This window comes from Perna viridis, chromosome 10 (assembly GCF_037379345.1).
Source record: "Perna viridis isolate PV_CMFRI_1.1 ecotype Kerala chromosome 10, ASM3737934v1, whole genome shotgun sequence".
Taxonomy (NCBI): Eukaryota; Metazoa; Mollusca; class Bivalvia; order Mytilida; family Mytilidae; genus Perna; species Perna viridis.
In genome coordinates this window covers 9,286,317-9,305,990 of record NC_142454.1, presented here as the reverse complement: position 1 = coordinate 9,305,990, position 19,674 = coordinate 9,286,317, and the positions used below count along the sequence as shown (strand labels likewise).

Here is a 19,674-nt window from a genome sequence, read left to right as displayed (position 1 = left end):
ACTAAACCGGCAACTGTTTCTATCACAGACATTAAGTAATATAATTGAAATATGATACATCAATCCTACAGAACCTTTAAATGACTAAAACAACTTTAAGTGGAATATATTTGTGCTTAAACCGGTGACCAACTTTGAGCGTCGCATAGGTTTCCTCTGATCAAATTTGGAACATTTCGTAGCAATACTCAAGTATGTATTTAATGTAGATATAAAACTCAAGTGTATATTTTGAGATGTAAGTCAACAAATTAAGACGTGCTGAGTTTGAGGGAAATGTGCTTTGCTTCTATATTTTTAACCATTATTAAATAATCAATGGACATTTTTGTTCTGCACTAATTAAAAATGATATATAATATGTGCATTGAAAGACCTGTTCTGCTGAAGCAGTAGATGTATTTAAGAATATAATGTCTTTGTTTTTTTTTTTTTTTTTATTTTTGCAAAATATACTAGTTGTAGTAATGTACAATATATTTTACCATATACAATAATACCAGTCATGTCGATATTGACATCTTCGATATGCTGCATGTATGTTAAGCAATGATACATTATTGTGTATAGAATATTGTATTCAGACGCTGAGTAGAAGTACGTTTTTCAAAGAGGTATATAATGCATTTTTAATGTATAACTAAAGCAAATGATAAAGAATGTCGTAGATTTTGACTTTAGCAAAATCCTTAACGTTTCCATGAATAAATAGATTTATAACTGATGGAATCGATGATGTTGCCTCTCATCAGATTTGTACCGACAGCGTTCGATTATTCGATTAGCTTATGTCGTCACTAAGTCAGAAAATACAAGTGTGAAGTGTACATTTCAACTGGAATATGATATAACTTAGGAATATAGAAAAGAAATTCCAATAAGCAAATGCTAAGCATCACCCGATAACTAAAATAACAGTTTAGATATAGAACGACATTCTCTATATGATTGTCCTGTTTTCTTCAATGTTTACCCGCCATGGAAAACATATTTGTGTGTAATAGTGCCCGGTCTACTAGTTAAGGCATTGATATTGTACTACAAAGACAGAATAAATGGCAGTAAAGAAAACAAAAAAAAAAATGTCGATAACTATTTATTTCAAGATTTCTTGACCAAGGTTATAGCGGAATCAAAGAGTAATCAATGGAACCAAGGTTCCTACGGTAATCAAATGAATGTAATTCAGGGACAAAGACATAGAAAACAGACATACGGTGACCATAAGTAAGTCTATGACAATACTGTTTTAGCTTTAACAACACCTTTTTCATGAATAGGAAAAAATAAATTGAAAGTAAAGAAACATGTTCTACGATCACGAGTGTTTACCTACATTCAATACTTTACAAGTCAACATATTCGGTCGTACAAAAACAATGAGCGGGCAGGGTATTAAGTTAAACGTAAATATTACCGTCAATGCCTTGATTGCCACTTGTTACTTGAACTACACCTTTGTATAACAAAGGACCATCTTTATGTAGATACAGTGCAGGCCATACAACATACTCCACCTTCTCTCCTTTCTTTGTAAATTCTCTGTAGGCGTTTTTATCAATTACTGTACCTGGTGAAATGTCTTCGTCTAGGTACATGGCTGGGTCCTGTATAACCATGTACCAGCATAGTTCAATACACTTTTCATAAAACGTACAAGAAATTAGTTCCTCCATAACTGCTTCATGCTTACAGTTGTAATTCCATCCGTCAAAAAACGTGTTGCAAAAGGCCTAAAATGTAACAGATACTATTGTCAACAGTAAAATATTCTTTTTTTTAAATTTTATTTTGCCATTGAAAAACAAAATTTGTCTTGACAGGGGAGGGTGAACAGGTAATAGGAATGCAGTAACAGATAAGTAGGAATGCTGGCAAACAAAAAACAAAATGTCAGAAACAGAGGGATAATCCAGAGGCACGAAATCCAAGTACATAGCATAAAAGTAAAGAAGTGAAAGCACAATACAGCTACAAGACCGTAAACAAACCAATAAAAAGAAATCTTAAAATTAAATTTAATTTTTAATGTTTTAATTTTTATATTTCTGTATGCATTTCTTGATATGATGCCAAAGTTTCCAAATTTTATTAAAATCCTTTCTGCTGGTTATATTCTTCACTAGAATCGATAAGTAAAACAGGATATGAACTACCACAAAATTGGGAGTGACATCAAGTAATCCTTAATTAAGGGTCCTGCTCAGCCAGCAGCAGTCATCACATTGCAAGTGAGAAAATTCTAGTAAGGGGTGAAAAAGAAGTAAACATTTCCCTTAGCATAGGACATTTGAGCTTTTATCCTGAACTTGAATTACACATTAACAAAGCATGTGAAAATCAACTAACCCAATATCAAATATAATGAGCTTATTGATAAAATATTTTTAAAGGAAATAAACTGTTTCTCTTTCTGTCGATTTAAATACACGTTAAACATGGTAGTAATATTTAAAACTTGCCAAAAACCCCTCATCACTTAAATCTATCAATCACAACCTTTGATACCTTGTTTACAACCATGCGTTTTGCAAATTGCTCAGCGTTCTTATAACGAAATGCCATTAGTTCTTTCAAACCAGTTACAGAATCAACTAAGTTTACCTGTAAAACAAACAAACACAAAAGTGCATTTAAATAAATACCTAGATCTATATTCTAGAATCACCCGGCCAGCGAAAGATATATTTTTATAAAGCCTAGCTGGCCGAGTGGTCTAGGGCGCTGGACTTAGTGCAGGCGGTGTTGCCAAAGATGTCACAGCGGTATGAGTTCGAGTCCCGCGGAGGGACGACAAAAATTTGCTTCGCAAATTTGACAGTTCTAACATCGTTAGGAATTTTTCAGACCATATATATATATATAGATAGATAGATAGATATATATTTAAAAAAAATCTTATGTACCATTTTGAGTAAGAATCAGATAATGGATGGCACATCATTTTTCTAAATTTGTTTGTTTGTTTTTGCCTTAAATATATTCAATACATAACAGCAGACATATTAGTAAAAGGATACTACAAACAATGTGAAGATAGTCTCATATTTTGACGCAATCTTAGAGATCGATGGTAAAGGAAAACTATTGACCAAACTATACGAAAAGCGTGATGACTTTTCATTCGGTATTGTCAACTTTATTTTCATCTTTTGAAACATTCCTTTAGCATCTGCGTATGGAGTGTTCATATCGCAACTCATATGTTCAGCTAGAGCTTGCCGTAATCATGCAGGTTTTTGCATCGTTCTAGACGTCTTACAATTGGGCACCTAGTACAAGGTTACATTGCTACAAGATTGAAATCATCACTACAGTTTTATGGTCGTTAACAAGAACTCGTGGATCATTACGGTGTATCCATCTGCACCATGGAAACTGATTTGTGCAACGTGTCTTGTTCTCTTTTCCCCTTTCGTCTAACCCCGACTTGACTTTTTATGAGCAACTCGGCAGGTGTTCCAAGAAAAGCAAAGGAAGCTCATCCAAGGTCCATGCTCCCAGTTTTTAGTTGAGTTCGATTTTCTCATTTTCTTTAGTTACCTTATATGTATTATTTTAGTTATTCTATATTCTTTGTTGTGTTTGACTGTTTGTCATATCTTGTCTTTGTCCCTGGATACTTTCAATTTCCGCAATAATATTGGTTTCCTTGATTACTCTTCCATAAGGCAGTTACGGCCGTATGTTACTTATTCCTGACCTGCAATTTTTTATTTAAATATGTCCGTTTTGTTTGAAATATTTATAATTCATCAAGTTTTTCGTTCTCTTTTCAATGAAAAGTAAATGCAAAATTGATTGGTTGCTTTGTTGAATATATCAATTACGCCACTTAGATACATTACCAGGCTAATGTCCTCAGACGTGTTGAGTCCAAATGCAACGGCAACCTGCTGTATTTGCCATTTAACCATTTTGAAACATTCATTGTAGCAACACTGAAAATATATTATATAAGTAAAACAATAAAATTCTTTATATATGTATTGCATTTCAAAACATGATTACCATGATTATATTCGTAGTCTATACTTAGGAATGTCATGTTAAAAAAAAACATAAATATACCAGTAGTTTTATTCTTACATGTATGTGCAGAAATTATCCTCATTTAAGCAAATTTAATATTACGTTGCTGTACTCTCGTACATTGCATATATCATGAAATCAATTTGTACTGAACTTAATTGCTGTGTGTGTGTGTGTGTGTGTGTGTGGGGGGGGGGGTATTTTATCCCTTGATTTTGCAATAGAGAAAATGTTTAAAATTTACATGGCTTTACTACGTAGTTTTGTATTAAATGTCATTTATAGACGTTTATATTTAATTGTATTCAAATAATGATCCCGGAAAAAACACTTACTTTTAATATCCTATGAAGGTATTTAATCAAAATTTCTTCGATTTCTGAGCCATCTTTGTCGGGAAAGTTTTGTTTTATTGTTTCAACTTTTTCCATAGCATCGGTCCAATCATTATCGTAGAGCTCCCCATATCGCTCACCAATCTTCATGGGTCTATTGGGATCAGATAGGTCAGTAATAGCTGGATTACCCTTTGTCAACGTATCTCCAGCAAAGCAACTCAGTCTAAAATAATAAATATGCTTTAAATGAAGAATTAAAATGAAAATATTTAAATAGACAAAATTGACAGTCTGAAGAGAAAATGAACGCCCTAAAAACACAAGCAAAATGTTCGACTCTCTAATATACAATTCACAAAAAAAATTCAAACTTTACGTAAACAAATTAAGCGATTGTTTTATTTGAGTGATGAAATTATTCTAGCTTTCAAATAGGAAATTCGACTTTATAAATTTATGAATTTATACGCCGGATATATTTCAAAAGGTATCAAAGGGAAAAGTGGGATTGACTAGACAGTTAGATTGCTTAATCAATGTCTACGTAGGGTTCATTCGTGCAACAGGTAATGGAAAACACATCATCGGACATATTACACCTTGTGGTCGTTTATACCATACATGTGTTATTTCGATCAATTAACGTCCATTTACTGCAAAAGACTTTTTTTTTATAATATCTTAAAATTCTGTTATTATCTTTTTTTTAAATTAAGTTTTTTTTGTGATAAATTCGCTAAATATTGTTTCTAAACCTTTCACTATGCCCAGATATCATGATTTCAAACTGAACAAACAAACACAAATACTGTTGATAGTGTCAAAATATAATGTATTAACATATTTAAACAGATCGGTTTTAAATCGACTTTGTAGGCCTTTTTTGTATGTATGAATGAATCAAGAGGCACAAGGAACTATAAATCTACCACGGATTTTTATAACAGGTACAGTCTTGCTTACCTTGTTTGTAAATTGTCTTTCTCTGATTTTAATAATCTTATATGGTTCTCCATCTCAGAAACTTGGTTACATCTTGACGACAATTCGGAATTAACCGTTGTCAGCATCGTATTAGCAATTTTTTCCCTTAAAAGTTATTTCAAATAAGTTCGTCATTCAATGCATCGAAGCAAGTATAAAGGTTGGAAACCCCAGATTGTTATGTTCTTAGTAACCGAATTAGTTGTGTCGGGAAATTATGAAATGAATATTAATGATTTACTATTTTTTATGTCAACATTGAATGAAATATGCAACAATAAATGCAATAATACTTTCCATACGTTTTGCATTATCATATTTTTAATTGCATCAAGTTGATTGCAAATGAAAGATTATACATCTAAGTAGAAAATTAATTCTTTGAACTAATCGATATATAGTTACATTGTAAGTAGCAGCTTTTGTAAGAATCATTCAAATTTCGTAATATGTTACGTATCCGGTACAAGGATATACATTTTTATTTTTGTATTTAAGTTGTTTATAAGTCTTGATGATTAAACATTAAATAATGCAAAGAAGATACAAATATGTAGGATTTATAACCAAAATCGAGTTGCTCTTTTGCTTTTGTTACTGTGTATGTATGATTTTAGTTACTCAATGTTCTTTGTTGTCTATGTCTGTTTTCCATGTGTGGTCTTTGTCCCTGGATTACATTCGTTTGATTACGAGTATAACTTGGTTCCTTTGGTTACTTTTTCACGTCACATTTTGTATGACTCTTATCGGAAGTGTTACATAGTAGGTAGTGTACTATTGATTGACATTTCAATCTTTTTAACATTTATTAAAATTTTCAGTAAATAAAGACAAATATTATTCTACTATATACAGTATATACAGTATAAATACGACTATTGAAAAAAAAAACTGAATTGAAAAAAGAAAGGTAATCGAAAATGAAGACTCAGTAAATTAGGAGTGATTTTCTAAGCTTCATCACAACATTAATAAACAAAATGGCCATTCTTTTACAACGAAGTTAACAAAATATAAATGTGAGTATAGACATGATTTGATAAAAACTTGTGAATAAGCGTAACTTCTTCTTATTTATTATATGTAAATCTATGTATGACTTTAGTAAAGTTAAAATGTACTACCCATTGTTTTACTATTACAAGTGGTGTTCAAAATATAATTACTTATCCAAAGAGAAAGGGTAATACAAGTTATAAACAAAACTTTACTTAGCTAGGGAAGTAATGATTTATTCTGCTCACGAGGAATTTCATATTTCTCTTGTGCTAGTAAATCAAAAGATATTGTAATTTAAAAGATACCTTTTTGAGATTTCAGCTAGTTGCTGATTCAGATAAGTAATTTCCGAGTTTTTCTGTTCAACATCTGCTTCATATCTTTGTTGCATGTTTAACATATCTTTTTCTTTTTGTTCCATGCTTTACATAGTAAATAAAAACAAAATCCATGAAGAAACAATATTCAGTTAGTGGCATTTACTGTTTATTATTAATACAAACATGTCATGTTTGATCACCTAAGACTTCACGGAAGTTTGAGGTTCCCAATTAATCATGGTGGACAATTGATGATTATCATTTATCTTGTCTATGCACTTCTAGCGAAGCATCACAAAAGTTAAAAACAAACACATTCTCTATAGATATTTACAATGTGGGGTTATTCAGTTTTACACAGTTCTTGAATGGTATAAGCTTCCCATTTACACCATATGCCATTCCATATTCCCTATTGTCCCCACCCACATACCCCATAAAGAAATCCCCATCCCCCATAAAATTCCTATCGAATATTTCTTTATCAAATATATATATTATAAAAATATGTTTATATTTTCAAATTCTTCAACATTTAAACTGTTATTTTCAATTAAATTTAATGTGTTTTCATCTCAATAAACACTTAAAAAATTACTTTCCCATCCTCCTCATTCAAAATCGACACACACATACACTATCCCTTTTCCCATCCCCCATCAAGAAATGTACCGCATACGACAATAATTAACAAATTATATGTACAAAGTATTTTGGTTTGTGTTATACCAATATAACCAAGAAATGTACCGCATACGACAATAATTAACAAATTATATGTACAAAGTATTTTGGTTTGTGTTATACCAATATAACCAAGAAAGATAATATACTTTAAAGTTACCTTTTCTGTCAATGCAAATACATCAAAAAAAGTTTAAAATATTTTAAAAAATGGTTTTAATAAGTATTTTAGGAAGAAAAAAAAACATGTCAATAACCATGCTTGTAAATATACTGTAAGGTTTTTTCGTACCTTCATATGAGAGAATAACAATCATTAGATTTCTTTAAAAAAAACGCAAACAAACAAAGGCAATCATGAAAACAAACAAAGACACAAACGGGTAATAATAATAAGAAGAAAAACACATGAAATCAGTATTTTTTAGAAAGCATCAACATAAACATAAGCTGGGACCATATAATACTTTTTAATTTATCATTCTTTACTTTGATACCTTAATCTATATTCATCGATTTCAGTTATCATACGATGAATACTGTTTTCATTATCCCTAATTGTTTTGCGTAGTTCTTCTTCATGTCCTTTTTCCGATTCTTTGCAAAACTCTGCTTTCTCTTGCTCAACATTCTGTAATCTAAAGCACAATTAGCTTAAAACATGCATACACTTGAAAAATATAAGATATGCCATATTTTGATCTGCACAATCATTGCAGTGAATCTGAGTCTTTTTGTTACGTTTGTTTACCTATATCCCTCTTTCAAAATATATTATTCTTACAAAAATAACATTCAAACTGTCGCAAAATATTTTAATGTGCTATAAGGATGAATTAACGAATGATTGTGTAGTCACTATCATATTGCCAGAAACAAGGAAATGAAAAAAATTAACCAGATAATACTATTTCAAGTGGCCTTATTTCACGGAGCACCTGCGTTTAATCCGGTTCACAGCTTGGTCGTGCTGTTTTTACGTGATTTGTACTTTCTGATGCTCATGCGTTTTATGATGTGTTCGTTGTACGTTTGATTCTCTTCTGTGTTTGATCCTAGATTTGCTCTTGTTTACCTCATGTACTGATTTTACTTGTTTCATGTTAATGTCTTTCATTATCATTAATGAATAACCCAGTCTTTTACTTTTACAAGAAATGTTCAGAGCATATCTTATTAACTTGAAAGAAAATGTAATGCTAGTAAAACCCAATAATTATTTTAGCTAACGATGTAATATTTTTTTCGGTTTAAGAGGAATGTCATATTTCTCTTGTGGTTTCAAATCAAATGAAAACTCAATTAAAAGTACCTATTTAAACTTTCATTGAGCTGCTGTTTGAGAGAGGTAATAGCCAGGTTTTTCTGTTCAACATCTGCTTCATACTTTTGTTGCATATCGTTCATAGTTTGTTCCTTTTGTTCCATGCTAAAATGAGTGAAAATTCAAAAAAAAAAGGAAAAGAAAAAAAAAGAAAACATGAAGGAAACCATATTCAGTTATTTCAATTAAGCTTGCCACAAGAGCTGAGTGACAAAGCAGATAAAATGAATTTTTGAACTCAAATAGGAATTAAGTCCTCTGAAAAAAATTGAGGATTTTTTGACCACATAAATATTCCCTTGTTTACTTTACTATAGTTCACGTTCATGTTTAACAACTCAGGGCATAATGTCATGGTCTGCTCTATATGAATTTCATGAGCGTCTGTTTGGTGTGCTTACAAATAAAAAGAAAGTCAAAGAGTAATCAAGAGAACCAATGTTATAGCGGTAATGAAAAGAATGCAATCCAGGGAAAGATATCAGACATGGAAAACAGACATACACAACAAAGAACATAAAGTAACTAAAATCAAACATACAAAATAACAAAGGCAAATGAGCAACTTGGACTCCACTAAATATTTAGGAAATACCTTTTTGAGCTTTCATATAGATTTTGTTTTAGAAAAGCAATTTCCAATTGTTTCTGTTCAACATCTACTTCATATCTGTGTTGCATCTCTTTCATATCTTTTTCCTTTTGTTCCATGCTGTAAAGAGTGGACATAGAGTGGTATAAATAGGTAACAGAGTATCGCTTTTTCTTGTAGTTTATAAGACAAATAGCCCGCAGGAACATGCATTAACTTGAACAATATAATGCATGCCATACCTAATCCTTTGCAATATTTGCAGTCAATCTGAGTCCTTTTGCTTAGTTTGTTTATTCTTACCCGTATTATATAATATATCATTTGTAAAAAAAAAATAACAATAACAAATTCAAACCTTGGCACACGTTATGCTTTACGTAATATCAAAACGATTAATAAATGAGTACGTCCAGGAATACAGTGATGTTGTGCTGTTCTTTCTTCTGTTTGTACTTGTTGCTCATATAATTTGTTCATTGTGTCTTGTACTTTTAGTTCCCGTCTGTGTTTGATTCAAATTCCTTTTTCTTATCTACCTCTTGTACTGTATTACTTATTTTATGTTAATGTCTTTCATTATCATTAATGAATAACCCAGTCTTTTACTTTTACAAGAAATGTTCAGGCCATATCTTATTAACTTGAAAGAAAATGTAATGCTAGTAAAACCCAATAATTAACTTAGCTAACGATGTAATATTTTTTTCGGTTTAAGAGGAATGTCATATTTCTCTTGTGGTTTCAAATCAAATGAAAACTCAATTAAAAGTACCTATTTAAACTTTCATTGAGCTGCTGTTTGAGAGAGGTAATAGCCAGGTTTTTCTGTTTAACATCTGCTTCATACTTTTGTTGCATATCGCTCATAGTTTGTTCCTTTTGTTCCATGCTAAAATGAGTGAAAATTCAAAAACAAAGAAAAAGACAAAAAAAGGAAACATGAAGGAAACCATATTCAGTTATTTCAATTAAGCTTGCCACAAGAGCTGACTGGCAAAGCAGATAAAATGAATTTTTGAACTCAAATAGGAATTAAGTCCTCTGAAAAACATTGAGGATTTTTTGACCACATAAATATTCCCTTGTTCACTTTACTATAGTTCATGTTTAACAACTCGGGGCATAATGTCATGTTCTGCTCTATATGAATTTCATGAGTGTCTGTTTGGTGTGCTTACAAATAAAAAGAAAGTCAAAGAGTAATCAAGAGAACCAATGTTATAGCGGTAATGAAAAGAATGCAATCCAGGGAAAGATATCAGACATGGAAAACAGACATACACAACAAAGAACATAAAGTAACTAAAATCAAACATACAAAGATACAAAGGCAAATGAGCAACTTGAACTCCACTAAATATTTAGGAAATACCTTTTTGAGCTTTCATATAGATTTTGTTTTAGAGAAGCAATTTCCAATTGTTTCTGTTCAACATCTACTTCATATCTGTGTTGCATCTCTTTCATATCATTTTCCTTTTGTTCCATGCTGTAAAGAGTGGACATAGAGTGGTATAAATAGGTAACAGAGTATCGCTTTTTCTTGTAGTTTATAAGACAAATAGCCCGCAGGAACATGAATTAACTTGAACAATATAATGCATGCCATACCTAATCCTTTGCAATATTTGCAGTCAATCTGATTCCTTTTGCTTAGTTTGTTTATTCTTACCCGTATTATATAATATATCATTTGTAAAAAAAATAACAATAACAAATTCAAACCGTGGCACACGTTATGCTTTACGTAATATCAAAACGATTAATAAATGAGTACGTCCAGGAATACAGTGATGTTGTGCTGTTCTTTCTTCTGTCTGTACTTGTTGCTCATATAATTTGTTCATTGTGTCTTGTACTTTTGGTTCCCGTCTGTGTTTGATTCAATTTTTTTCTTGTCTACCTCGTGTACTGTGTTACTTATTTTATGTTAATGTCTTTCATTATCATGAATGTATAATCCAGTCTTTTACTATTATAAGAAATGTTCAAGACAAAGTTTATCATCTTGAAAAAGTGTAATGCTAGTAAAACCCAATAATTAACATAGCTAACGATGTAATATTTTTTTCGGTTCAAGAGGAATGTCATATTTCTCTTGTGGTTTCAAATCAAATTTATTTTTTTTTGAAAACGTCTAATTTTCCCATGAGACAAAATCTTACTTCATTGTATTAGTTTAACAGGAGTACTTTGACATTTATTGTACATTTGATTCAGATAGGACTATATTTTTACCTTTTTTTTGTTGTTTGTAGTTGTGATATATTCTGCCCTTGGTCTCTGTTGGTTTCCTGAAGTATTTTAATGTGCTTATCCCTTTCTTCTTTCTCTTCAGAAAGAGCCCTAATAAGACAAGTACAAATAACTCAATATCTAAGAATACGTTAAAATAAACTTTGCATCGTTATTTAACTCTTTCGACTACAAATTGTACCAAGTATACCAGATGACAATTGCTGTTGCCTGTTTTCATTGCAATATACTGAAAAAAAGTTTACCGCAATGGAAGCGAGGTGTTAACCTTGTTTAAATCACCATTTTAATGTCTGTACCGAGTCATGTTAATACAGATGTTTCCTTCTTCCATTTTCATTGTATTTCCTACGACAGGTCAAGACAGACGGTGCACGCGATCATGTCTGTCATGGATAAAATAGGCAATCACAACACGTTAAGTAAAATAGTATGGTAAAGTCCAGAGGGACAATGAATAAATTAATAAAACATTTTGTACGCAGGTCCACATTTTTAGTGACAATATACATGTATGTTAATATATTCAAATTATCACAAAAAAACATAAGAATTAATTTGTATATAACAGTCTTTGTGGGGTGATTAATATTAAGTGCATGTGGTTAATCGCCACCTAGTAATACGACACATATTGTATGCAAATTACTCTTGACCTATATTGGAATTCCATACCTATAGCTGTTTAACGAAAGATATATGTTCTTAGACTCGTCATCTATTGAAGATGTGAGCAAAAGACGGAATTTTCACACTCGTGGAAATAATCCAAGATCTTCAATAGAGACTTGTGTAAGAACCTTTTATACCAATCGATCTTTTGCCTTGATATTGTCATTCAATATATTTACTATTCCTTTTGACAATTGCGTAAAATTTATTTGTTCGATAATTTTGTTATTCCCATTTTTTTTCTTAATTTGATTATATATTTTACATGTTATTTCCACCCTAACTAATTCATATATACATATCTCAGTATGGAAAGGTCTGAAAAATTCCCAACGATGTTAGAACTGTCAAGTTTGCCATGCAAATTTTTGGTCGTTCCCTCAGCGGAACTCGAACTCGTATTATACAAACGTCTCAGAATGTGACGACTCTATTCTTACATTCTGAGACGTTTGTATAATATTGATTTGTTGTGACATGCATCATTAATTTCATCCTCTATCCGACATAACAACACCTAGATGGTGTATTAATTTACTGCCCTAGATTAATCCTACGAGTAGGAATGACCAGGCCAGCGGAAGCTATATTTCATATAGCCTAGCCGGCCGAGTGGTCTAGGGCGCTGAACTTTGTGCAGGTGGTGTTACCATAGATGTCACAGCGGTACGAGTTCGACTCCCGCGGAGGGAACGATAAAAAATTTGCATCGCATTGTTGACAGTTCCAACATTGTTGGGAATTTTTCAGACCTCTCTCTCTCTATATATATATATATATATATATATTCCGGACAGTCATGTATCGTAAATGATATTTTAGAATTTGTTCACTTGTCTGAACCACATATATAAACATTTCACCTTAGATTCTCATGGTGTTCTTTTAAATCTGTCTTCAGGTCTTCAATTTGTCGTTGCAATTTTTCACTTCGTTTGCGGTCTTTTTTCTTTTCTTCTTTACTGAATAACAGTATCATATAATACATAATACATTAAAGTCAGACTTTATAAAATTAACTTAAGTGTCTATGGTGACCGTGCAGCATGTACGGGCTTCTTGTTTTGTTTTGTTATGTTTTGTTTAATTGTTTTGCTTTTTCTGTTGCTCCGTCTTATGTTTTTTTGCAGTATATTGCAACATTACGGTGCAAATTTGCTTAGTTCATATTTTATTTATATTTTGAAATTACCTTTCACAAAATTGACTTAAAACATGATAGACAGGTTATATTTGCATTATACATAAGTTAAAGCAACTCAGAAATTTTCGACAATCTCATTTATTATGTTTCACAACTTCAAGACTAACATGGACAATGTGCATGTACTGATAGAAAAAAAGCATAAAATGTGTTACTGAGAAACAAAAAATAGTATTCAAACTACAAAATCAAATTTAAACTATATAGCGTGTGTGGCAGCCGAATATATGCCCCAAAAATGGAAACTAAGAATTTGTTCAAAGGCTCAAAATCAAGGAAGAGGGACATTATCTTGTAGTTGATTGAATTATCGAATGCTGATTTATGAATTTAGTAAACCAAGAGTTGTTTATTACAACACACATAATTTATGTCGTTAAAATCTATGAGAACTCGTTGGAAAAGAAAAGGAAATAAGAAAAAGACCAGTCTGTGAAAACAGACATCAACAACAACGAGCATGAAATAACCAAAATAACACGTACAAAGAAACAGAAACCATTGAGCAACTCGGACACAAACCAAACTTTGAGGATGGATCAAGTGCACCGGTAGGGTAAGCGTAGTATGCTTTTCTAGAAACACCCTTGTTGAAAGAGCTAAAAATATCACATCATGAATAAATCAGTAGTCATTACGGAGACGACCCACGATTTCAAGATGACGATCATACGATTTCAAAAGTGATGACTTCAATCTTGTAGCAAACTCATCCGGCTCAAAAAGCTTAATTGTAAGAAGTCGAGCACAAAAAGTCCGCGGAGTTACGACAAGCTTTGGTATAGCATATGAGCTGAATTGATGTGGTCAGAAAATAATGAGCTGACTGGACGCTGTCAGAGAACAAAGAAAAACTGACAATGCAGAATGAGATGTCATCGCGTTTGTTGTACGTTTTGTCATGAGTGTTCCTTTACAATCGATCTTAAAAATTGCACTGCACATAAAATATTTGGCAAGCACTTCGTGCAAAGTGACTCAGATGAATGCAAGGTTGTCACCTTATATGTAAATTAATTTTTCTTTTGATGTGTATTACGTCGAATAGTCTTTGTTTTAATTTTGCTTACAAATGTTCAATGCATTTTCAATTGTATTTAAATGTGATATTGTTTTATCGTTTCAAGTAGTTAATTATTTTTTACGTCATTTATATTTAACAAATGATCTGCAGATTTAAATAGATTTAAAGTTTGTTGCCGGATTTTCAACATGAAAGGGAAAATGTAATATTTTTATAATAATTGACCCCCACAGATTTATTTTTTTTTTAAATTTTGTACTCAGAACTGTAAAGACGCAAGACATATCAAGTATACATGTATGATATTAAGACATGTGGTCGGTTGGGTCATAGCTTTAGTTTGCACTGGATTAATTAATTTTGAAAATGGTAAAATATCTTGTTTCACGATTCCAATCCATTTTCAAAGAGTTGAATGTAAGCCATGAAACTGACGCATCATGTTTTAAGTCATGGATTTAAAGTGATTATGTGACGATATGGGTTGTGCTACGTGTCTGTACAAGGTGTCACACTAAATGAATAACTGGATAACTGTTGGATATTTTAAATGTAAATTTAAGCTTTCATTTTGATATATACTTGACAAACAATTACTGCTTTGTCTGTACGTGCGTACTTGTATTTATCATGGTCTTGCTACATGTTAAAAAATATTTTAAAAAGTTTTCCGCTACTAAATATGTATTACATCAAAACTTTGAAATTCATAACATTTTCAGAGATATTATGAAAATTAAATTTCTTTTTTTTTTTTTTGAACTGCTTAAAATCCATTTCACTGCACACTTCACCTCAAATTGAATGCATATATGTTGACATAGTTCAATGATTTGTTGATTTCTTGTACCCTTCCATGTAAAAGAGTGCAACTATCGTGTTCTATCAAATAAAGGCACAGAAAAGCATAAATTTTACCATTTATAGTAGGAGTACATTTTTTCAAAACAAATACTTTAACTTCCGAGCCAAACATTTTATATTTACCTCGGTTTGTTGCCGTTTATACACATGTTGTCCATCCCCTGAACGATCCCATCGATGATATCTTCTCGAGATGAAGAGGGGTTCTCTATTCTTAAAGATAAATATTTTATATTTGAAAGGACTACAATATCTGTGTCCAACTACATTTTTCATGACGGGTGATTTTCCTGTACTGTTATGAGATTGTGCATCTGCACACCTTTATCAAAAGATATTTCTGGGTGTCAGTCTCTGTAAGAATTAGGTAGTGGGTGAAACATGATATGAAAAAACCCACCATTTTGAAAATGTAATCAAACTATTTGCACCATCAGAATTAAGGGAAAAAAGACAGGATTTTCAATATCACTTCGGTAAATTGTGTAACAATTTCATTCAAATGTACTAAGTATGAATATTTCAGTGGCAGATACTCTGTCAAATGGATCATTGTTTCTAACATTTTATTGAAAATTTCTGAGTAAATCAAGTGATGCAGAGATCAATTAATGCTCATTTTATACAGAGGAAGCATCCTTGAATGCAGTTTCATGTATATTGTCAGAACCATGAGTTGTTTTACATGTACAGTATATGTTTTTGATTTTATTCCGACTTTGCCTGATTCTAACAAAAACTTGCACATAATAAATTTTACACTGTAAAATTTTAAAAGAATAACATTTTGGAAAAAAAAACTTAATATCACAAAAGGCTAAGAATTCGGGAAAAAATTGTCCACAATTTCCCAACTTTACAACTATAATCATATTGTGCTTATTTACGAATACTTATTGTTTATCCTATTAATCAAAACAGATTTTCATATAAAGATATAGTGTACATTTTGATTTTTGAGATCGTAGGATGGATTTTCAAAATAACGTGAAAGTAACAAGAGAAGATACTGTGATGTTTCGATGGAGAAAGTCTAAGAATGGAAATACAACATGTATTTCACATCTGAGTGGCGTAATTTTGTTTCAATTAAGTTGTTTTTTAAGATATCAATTAAAATCTAACAAACTATGAATCAGCCTTCAGTTGATTAAAATTTACCCTTAAGAAAAACAATCATTCTAAACTTACCCATCTCTTTGAACTTTGCATTTTTCATAAGAATTGATATTTCTTTTCACATCTTCGAACGCGTTTTCCCAGATTGCAAGAAACGTTCTGTTTGATGCTATGGTCTTTAATGTTTCAATATTATTTCTGATGGATGTAAACATCTTACAGTAATAAGATACTCCCTTTGGTAATTCACCTAGATTTCGTGATATTGGAATAGTTGTTGAAACGGACGTTTCTGTAGTGATTGATATTATTTTAGTGTTGTAGTTGTAATACTTATTACACTCTGATATTTTACATGCGATTTCTTTCAGGACGCCATCTAAAGTGTTGATCTTTATTTCTTCACTTGCTTCTTTGATATCCATTACATTATGAGTACTATGATCGACTTTACATTTTTTACAAACAAGGTAATTGCATGTTGCACAAAACGATATCAACCTTTTTCGACATTGTGAATGACACGTCATTCTGCAACTGTCAGCGGCAATGTACGTCTGAATCAATTTGCATGCACCATTATTTTGATGTTGAGGAAAACATTGTTCACAACATTTACATTTACAATGATCACAGCATTTGAAATCCGACTCCGAATCGCAAATGTCACAATTATCCATGTTCTTCACATTCGATCTATTTTACTTCCTACTTGAAACGAAAGTTAGATTTAATATTGTACGTAAACAAACCAAAAAGGTCATACGAGAGTGGCAATCAAATTTAAACGGGGATACAAAAGTATAGTTTACTGTAAATAATTTAGCATTTTTGCATAACCAAAATGAAGTTCAATTGAAACATAAAGTAATTCTGGCATTGATGGTATACATCTGACAATAGCTAGACATTTAGCAAAGTTTGTTATTGTCCTGTATCAATAATTAATTATGATTATTTAATCGATGAATGCACTTTCAGTTAAAATATAAGAAGAATGTATATATTGTGAATATGCCCAAAAAACATCAAACCCACCGTGATGAAAAACATCTTCTCAAGGCCACCAAAGGTCTTCAATGAACGACGAGGAATTGCTGCCATTTGGCGGGTGCAGATGGCCAAGAAACAACATTTTCCACAGGCGCAGTGAAATATTTGCCTCTATATACTCCAGCAACATAAACTAAATTGAAAGTGAACACGAAACAATACAGAGACCAAAAATTCCTGACTTGAAATAGGCGCACCAAATGCAGCGGGGTTAAAGTAGTTTGGTGTGATCACAAACCTGTCTTTCAAAAACTCGTTACTGTGATAAAAATATTACATAAGTAAACATACATAAAATCAGTTGAAAAGGTCTGGGTCCCTTGATTTTGCATTACACAGATGCACAAACAAAGGAATACTAGCAGATAACTGACATTCAAGCGTCAGTTAGGCTAGTTTAAACCTACATTATTGGATTTAGGATCAATCCTAATTCTTCCCATGCAGGGTTGAGAACCACGGTACATCGTAAGTCCTACAATACGGACAAAACCCATATCATGAAGAGAACTGTAAATGTATTGTGTTCGTTTTTATGTCGCGACCCTTTGAGTGAGTCAATGTTAATACCAATTCCATAGTTCAAAAAAGGCTATCTTTAATGGTTGGACATTATCGTAATTTTATCCCTTACGGATAAACCTATTAAACAGTTTAGTCGACTTATTGGGTGAGTATTGAGCTTTCAGTTCTTTGTGAAGAATATTGACATAAGTATAGAGTGTTCGATACTCGTACGTATTAATCGTTTACAAGTTTATCTGTATCTAAGTTCCTCGTATCGGTTGAAAAAATGTGAATGTTTATTGATTCATAAAGCGATTTTTTACGGTAAAGGTAATGCTTGACTACTTTGAAAACTAAATTATCTATCGAATGATACCAATTTTAGAATGTTTTAGCTGAGCAATAACTTGTAGAGTCTAATTTATGTGACTTTTTACGGAAAATCCATTTTTTGTACTTTTGATAAATTCTGACTACGAAAATCGCCGAAATTCATCAAAGGAACCCACGACTCATAAATTGTGATAACAATAAACAGAAAATACTAAATAAGTATTACTGAAACATACATACTCTAGGGGTTTTAACATTGAAAAATATGTTAATTTAAGCGAGATTTTGGCGGGGTGGGGGTACATTTTATTTTCGTTTTACCCCAAAATTCGTAGTGTTACCGCAATGTTTATGGTGCCATTGTAAGGCTGAGGGCTACATGATGAAATCTTAATTGGTAAAGTTCGTTCACACATGCTATACCAGCAAAGTTGTGACGCTTGAACAATTTAATCACAACAACCTTGGCTTTTTTGACACAGTGGGTACAAATATAGCCTTATACTGAAAAAGATTCAGAAATTTTCTTTGCGACAAATTGATTCGGTAATTGGAGGTATAAAGGAACCTTAAATTCACCATGAAGTTGATGAATGGAGGGGTAGCACGGTGGAGCCTCCCAGCCCATGAACTATATCCTGTAATGCATTATTAAGCTGGATAGCTTCATCAGAATAAAGTTGACTGTAACAAAACAAAATGATTAGTTAGTTGTCCATTCAAACGATTGATCAATTTGAAAACTCCTGTAATCAACATTAAGGATAGCAAACTCAAGTATCTAGCTAGCATCAGTTCAAATACCTAATATAACAGGGACGTCATTCTCCATTATTTTACACATTATAATGAAATAAGTCAACAAATAAAACATCACTTATCTCACGATAAAATGAAAACCCCTATAAAAGAAAAAAACATCCACAAAGCATTCAACTTCAAGAATAGCAATTCTTACATACTTGTTCGATTTTTTTTTGTATCTTAAAAGTATCATTAAATCATTTTGTTTCCAGATTTGATTATTATGTGTGCTCTCTGACATGTCCGCTTGCTATTTAATGCTGTTTATACTATGCCTAGTTTTTCATATATATACTCCTCTGACAAGGCGTGCAGCAGCGCTAAGCTAGTCGTAAAAGGCGACTAAATAGTGCTAAGAAACCTAGCCTGGGGCTAGGCGCTCTACCCACAGAGAAACTGGGATGTGTGCCCCAGGTGGTGGAATGGGGTACCCCTGGCATGTTATATGCTGGAGTTATCAGGCTATAATACGGAAAACCTGACCGCAAACCATAGTGGTGCAGCGTGTTAGGAAAGATGTCATATTCCTTGCATGTTAAAGAACCCTGCTGTGGTATTC

At 32.0% G+C, this 19,674-nt stretch overlaps 1 protein-coding gene across 9 annotated transcripts; it reads right to left on the bottom strand.

Annotated features, from left to right (window-relative positions):
* Positions 1 to 1,083: 1,083 nt before the first annotated feature.
* Positions 1,084 to 17,473, bottom strand: LOC148604436 (uncharacterized). Of its 9 annotated transcripts, none has more exons than XM_088549237.1 (16): positions 17,457 to 17,473; positions 16,491 to 17,126; positions 15,423 to 15,512; positions 13,071 to 13,169; positions 11,518 to 11,625; positions 10,652 to 10,768; positions 10,052 to 10,168; positions 9,280 to 9,396; positions 8,673 to 8,789; positions 7,858 to 7,998; positions 6,662 to 6,736; positions 5,334 to 5,459; positions 4,368 to 4,593; positions 3,849 to 3,941; positions 2,509 to 2,604; positions 1,084 to 1,733 (listed from the first exon to the last, which is right to left on the bottom strand). In XM_088549237.1, the coding sequence occupies exons 2-16, from the start codon at positions 17,096 to 17,098 to the stop codon at positions 1,401 to 1,403; spliced, it is 2,463 nt and encodes an 820-aa protein (XP_088405363.1). In that variant the 5' UTR covers positions 17,099 to 17,126; positions 17,457 to 17,473; the 3' UTR covers positions 1,084 to 1,400. The 9 variants fall into 9 exon arrangements, with proteins under 9 accessions (XP_088405363.1, XP_088405362.1, XP_088405364.1 ...); XM_088549236.1 differs by having other exon boundaries at positions 6,662 to 6,778; positions 17,457 to 17,472; XM_088549238.1 differs by lacking the exon at positions 2,509 to 2,604 and having other exon boundaries at positions 6,662 to 6,778.
* Between the last annotated feature and the right edge of the window lie 2,201 nt (positions 17,474 to 19,674).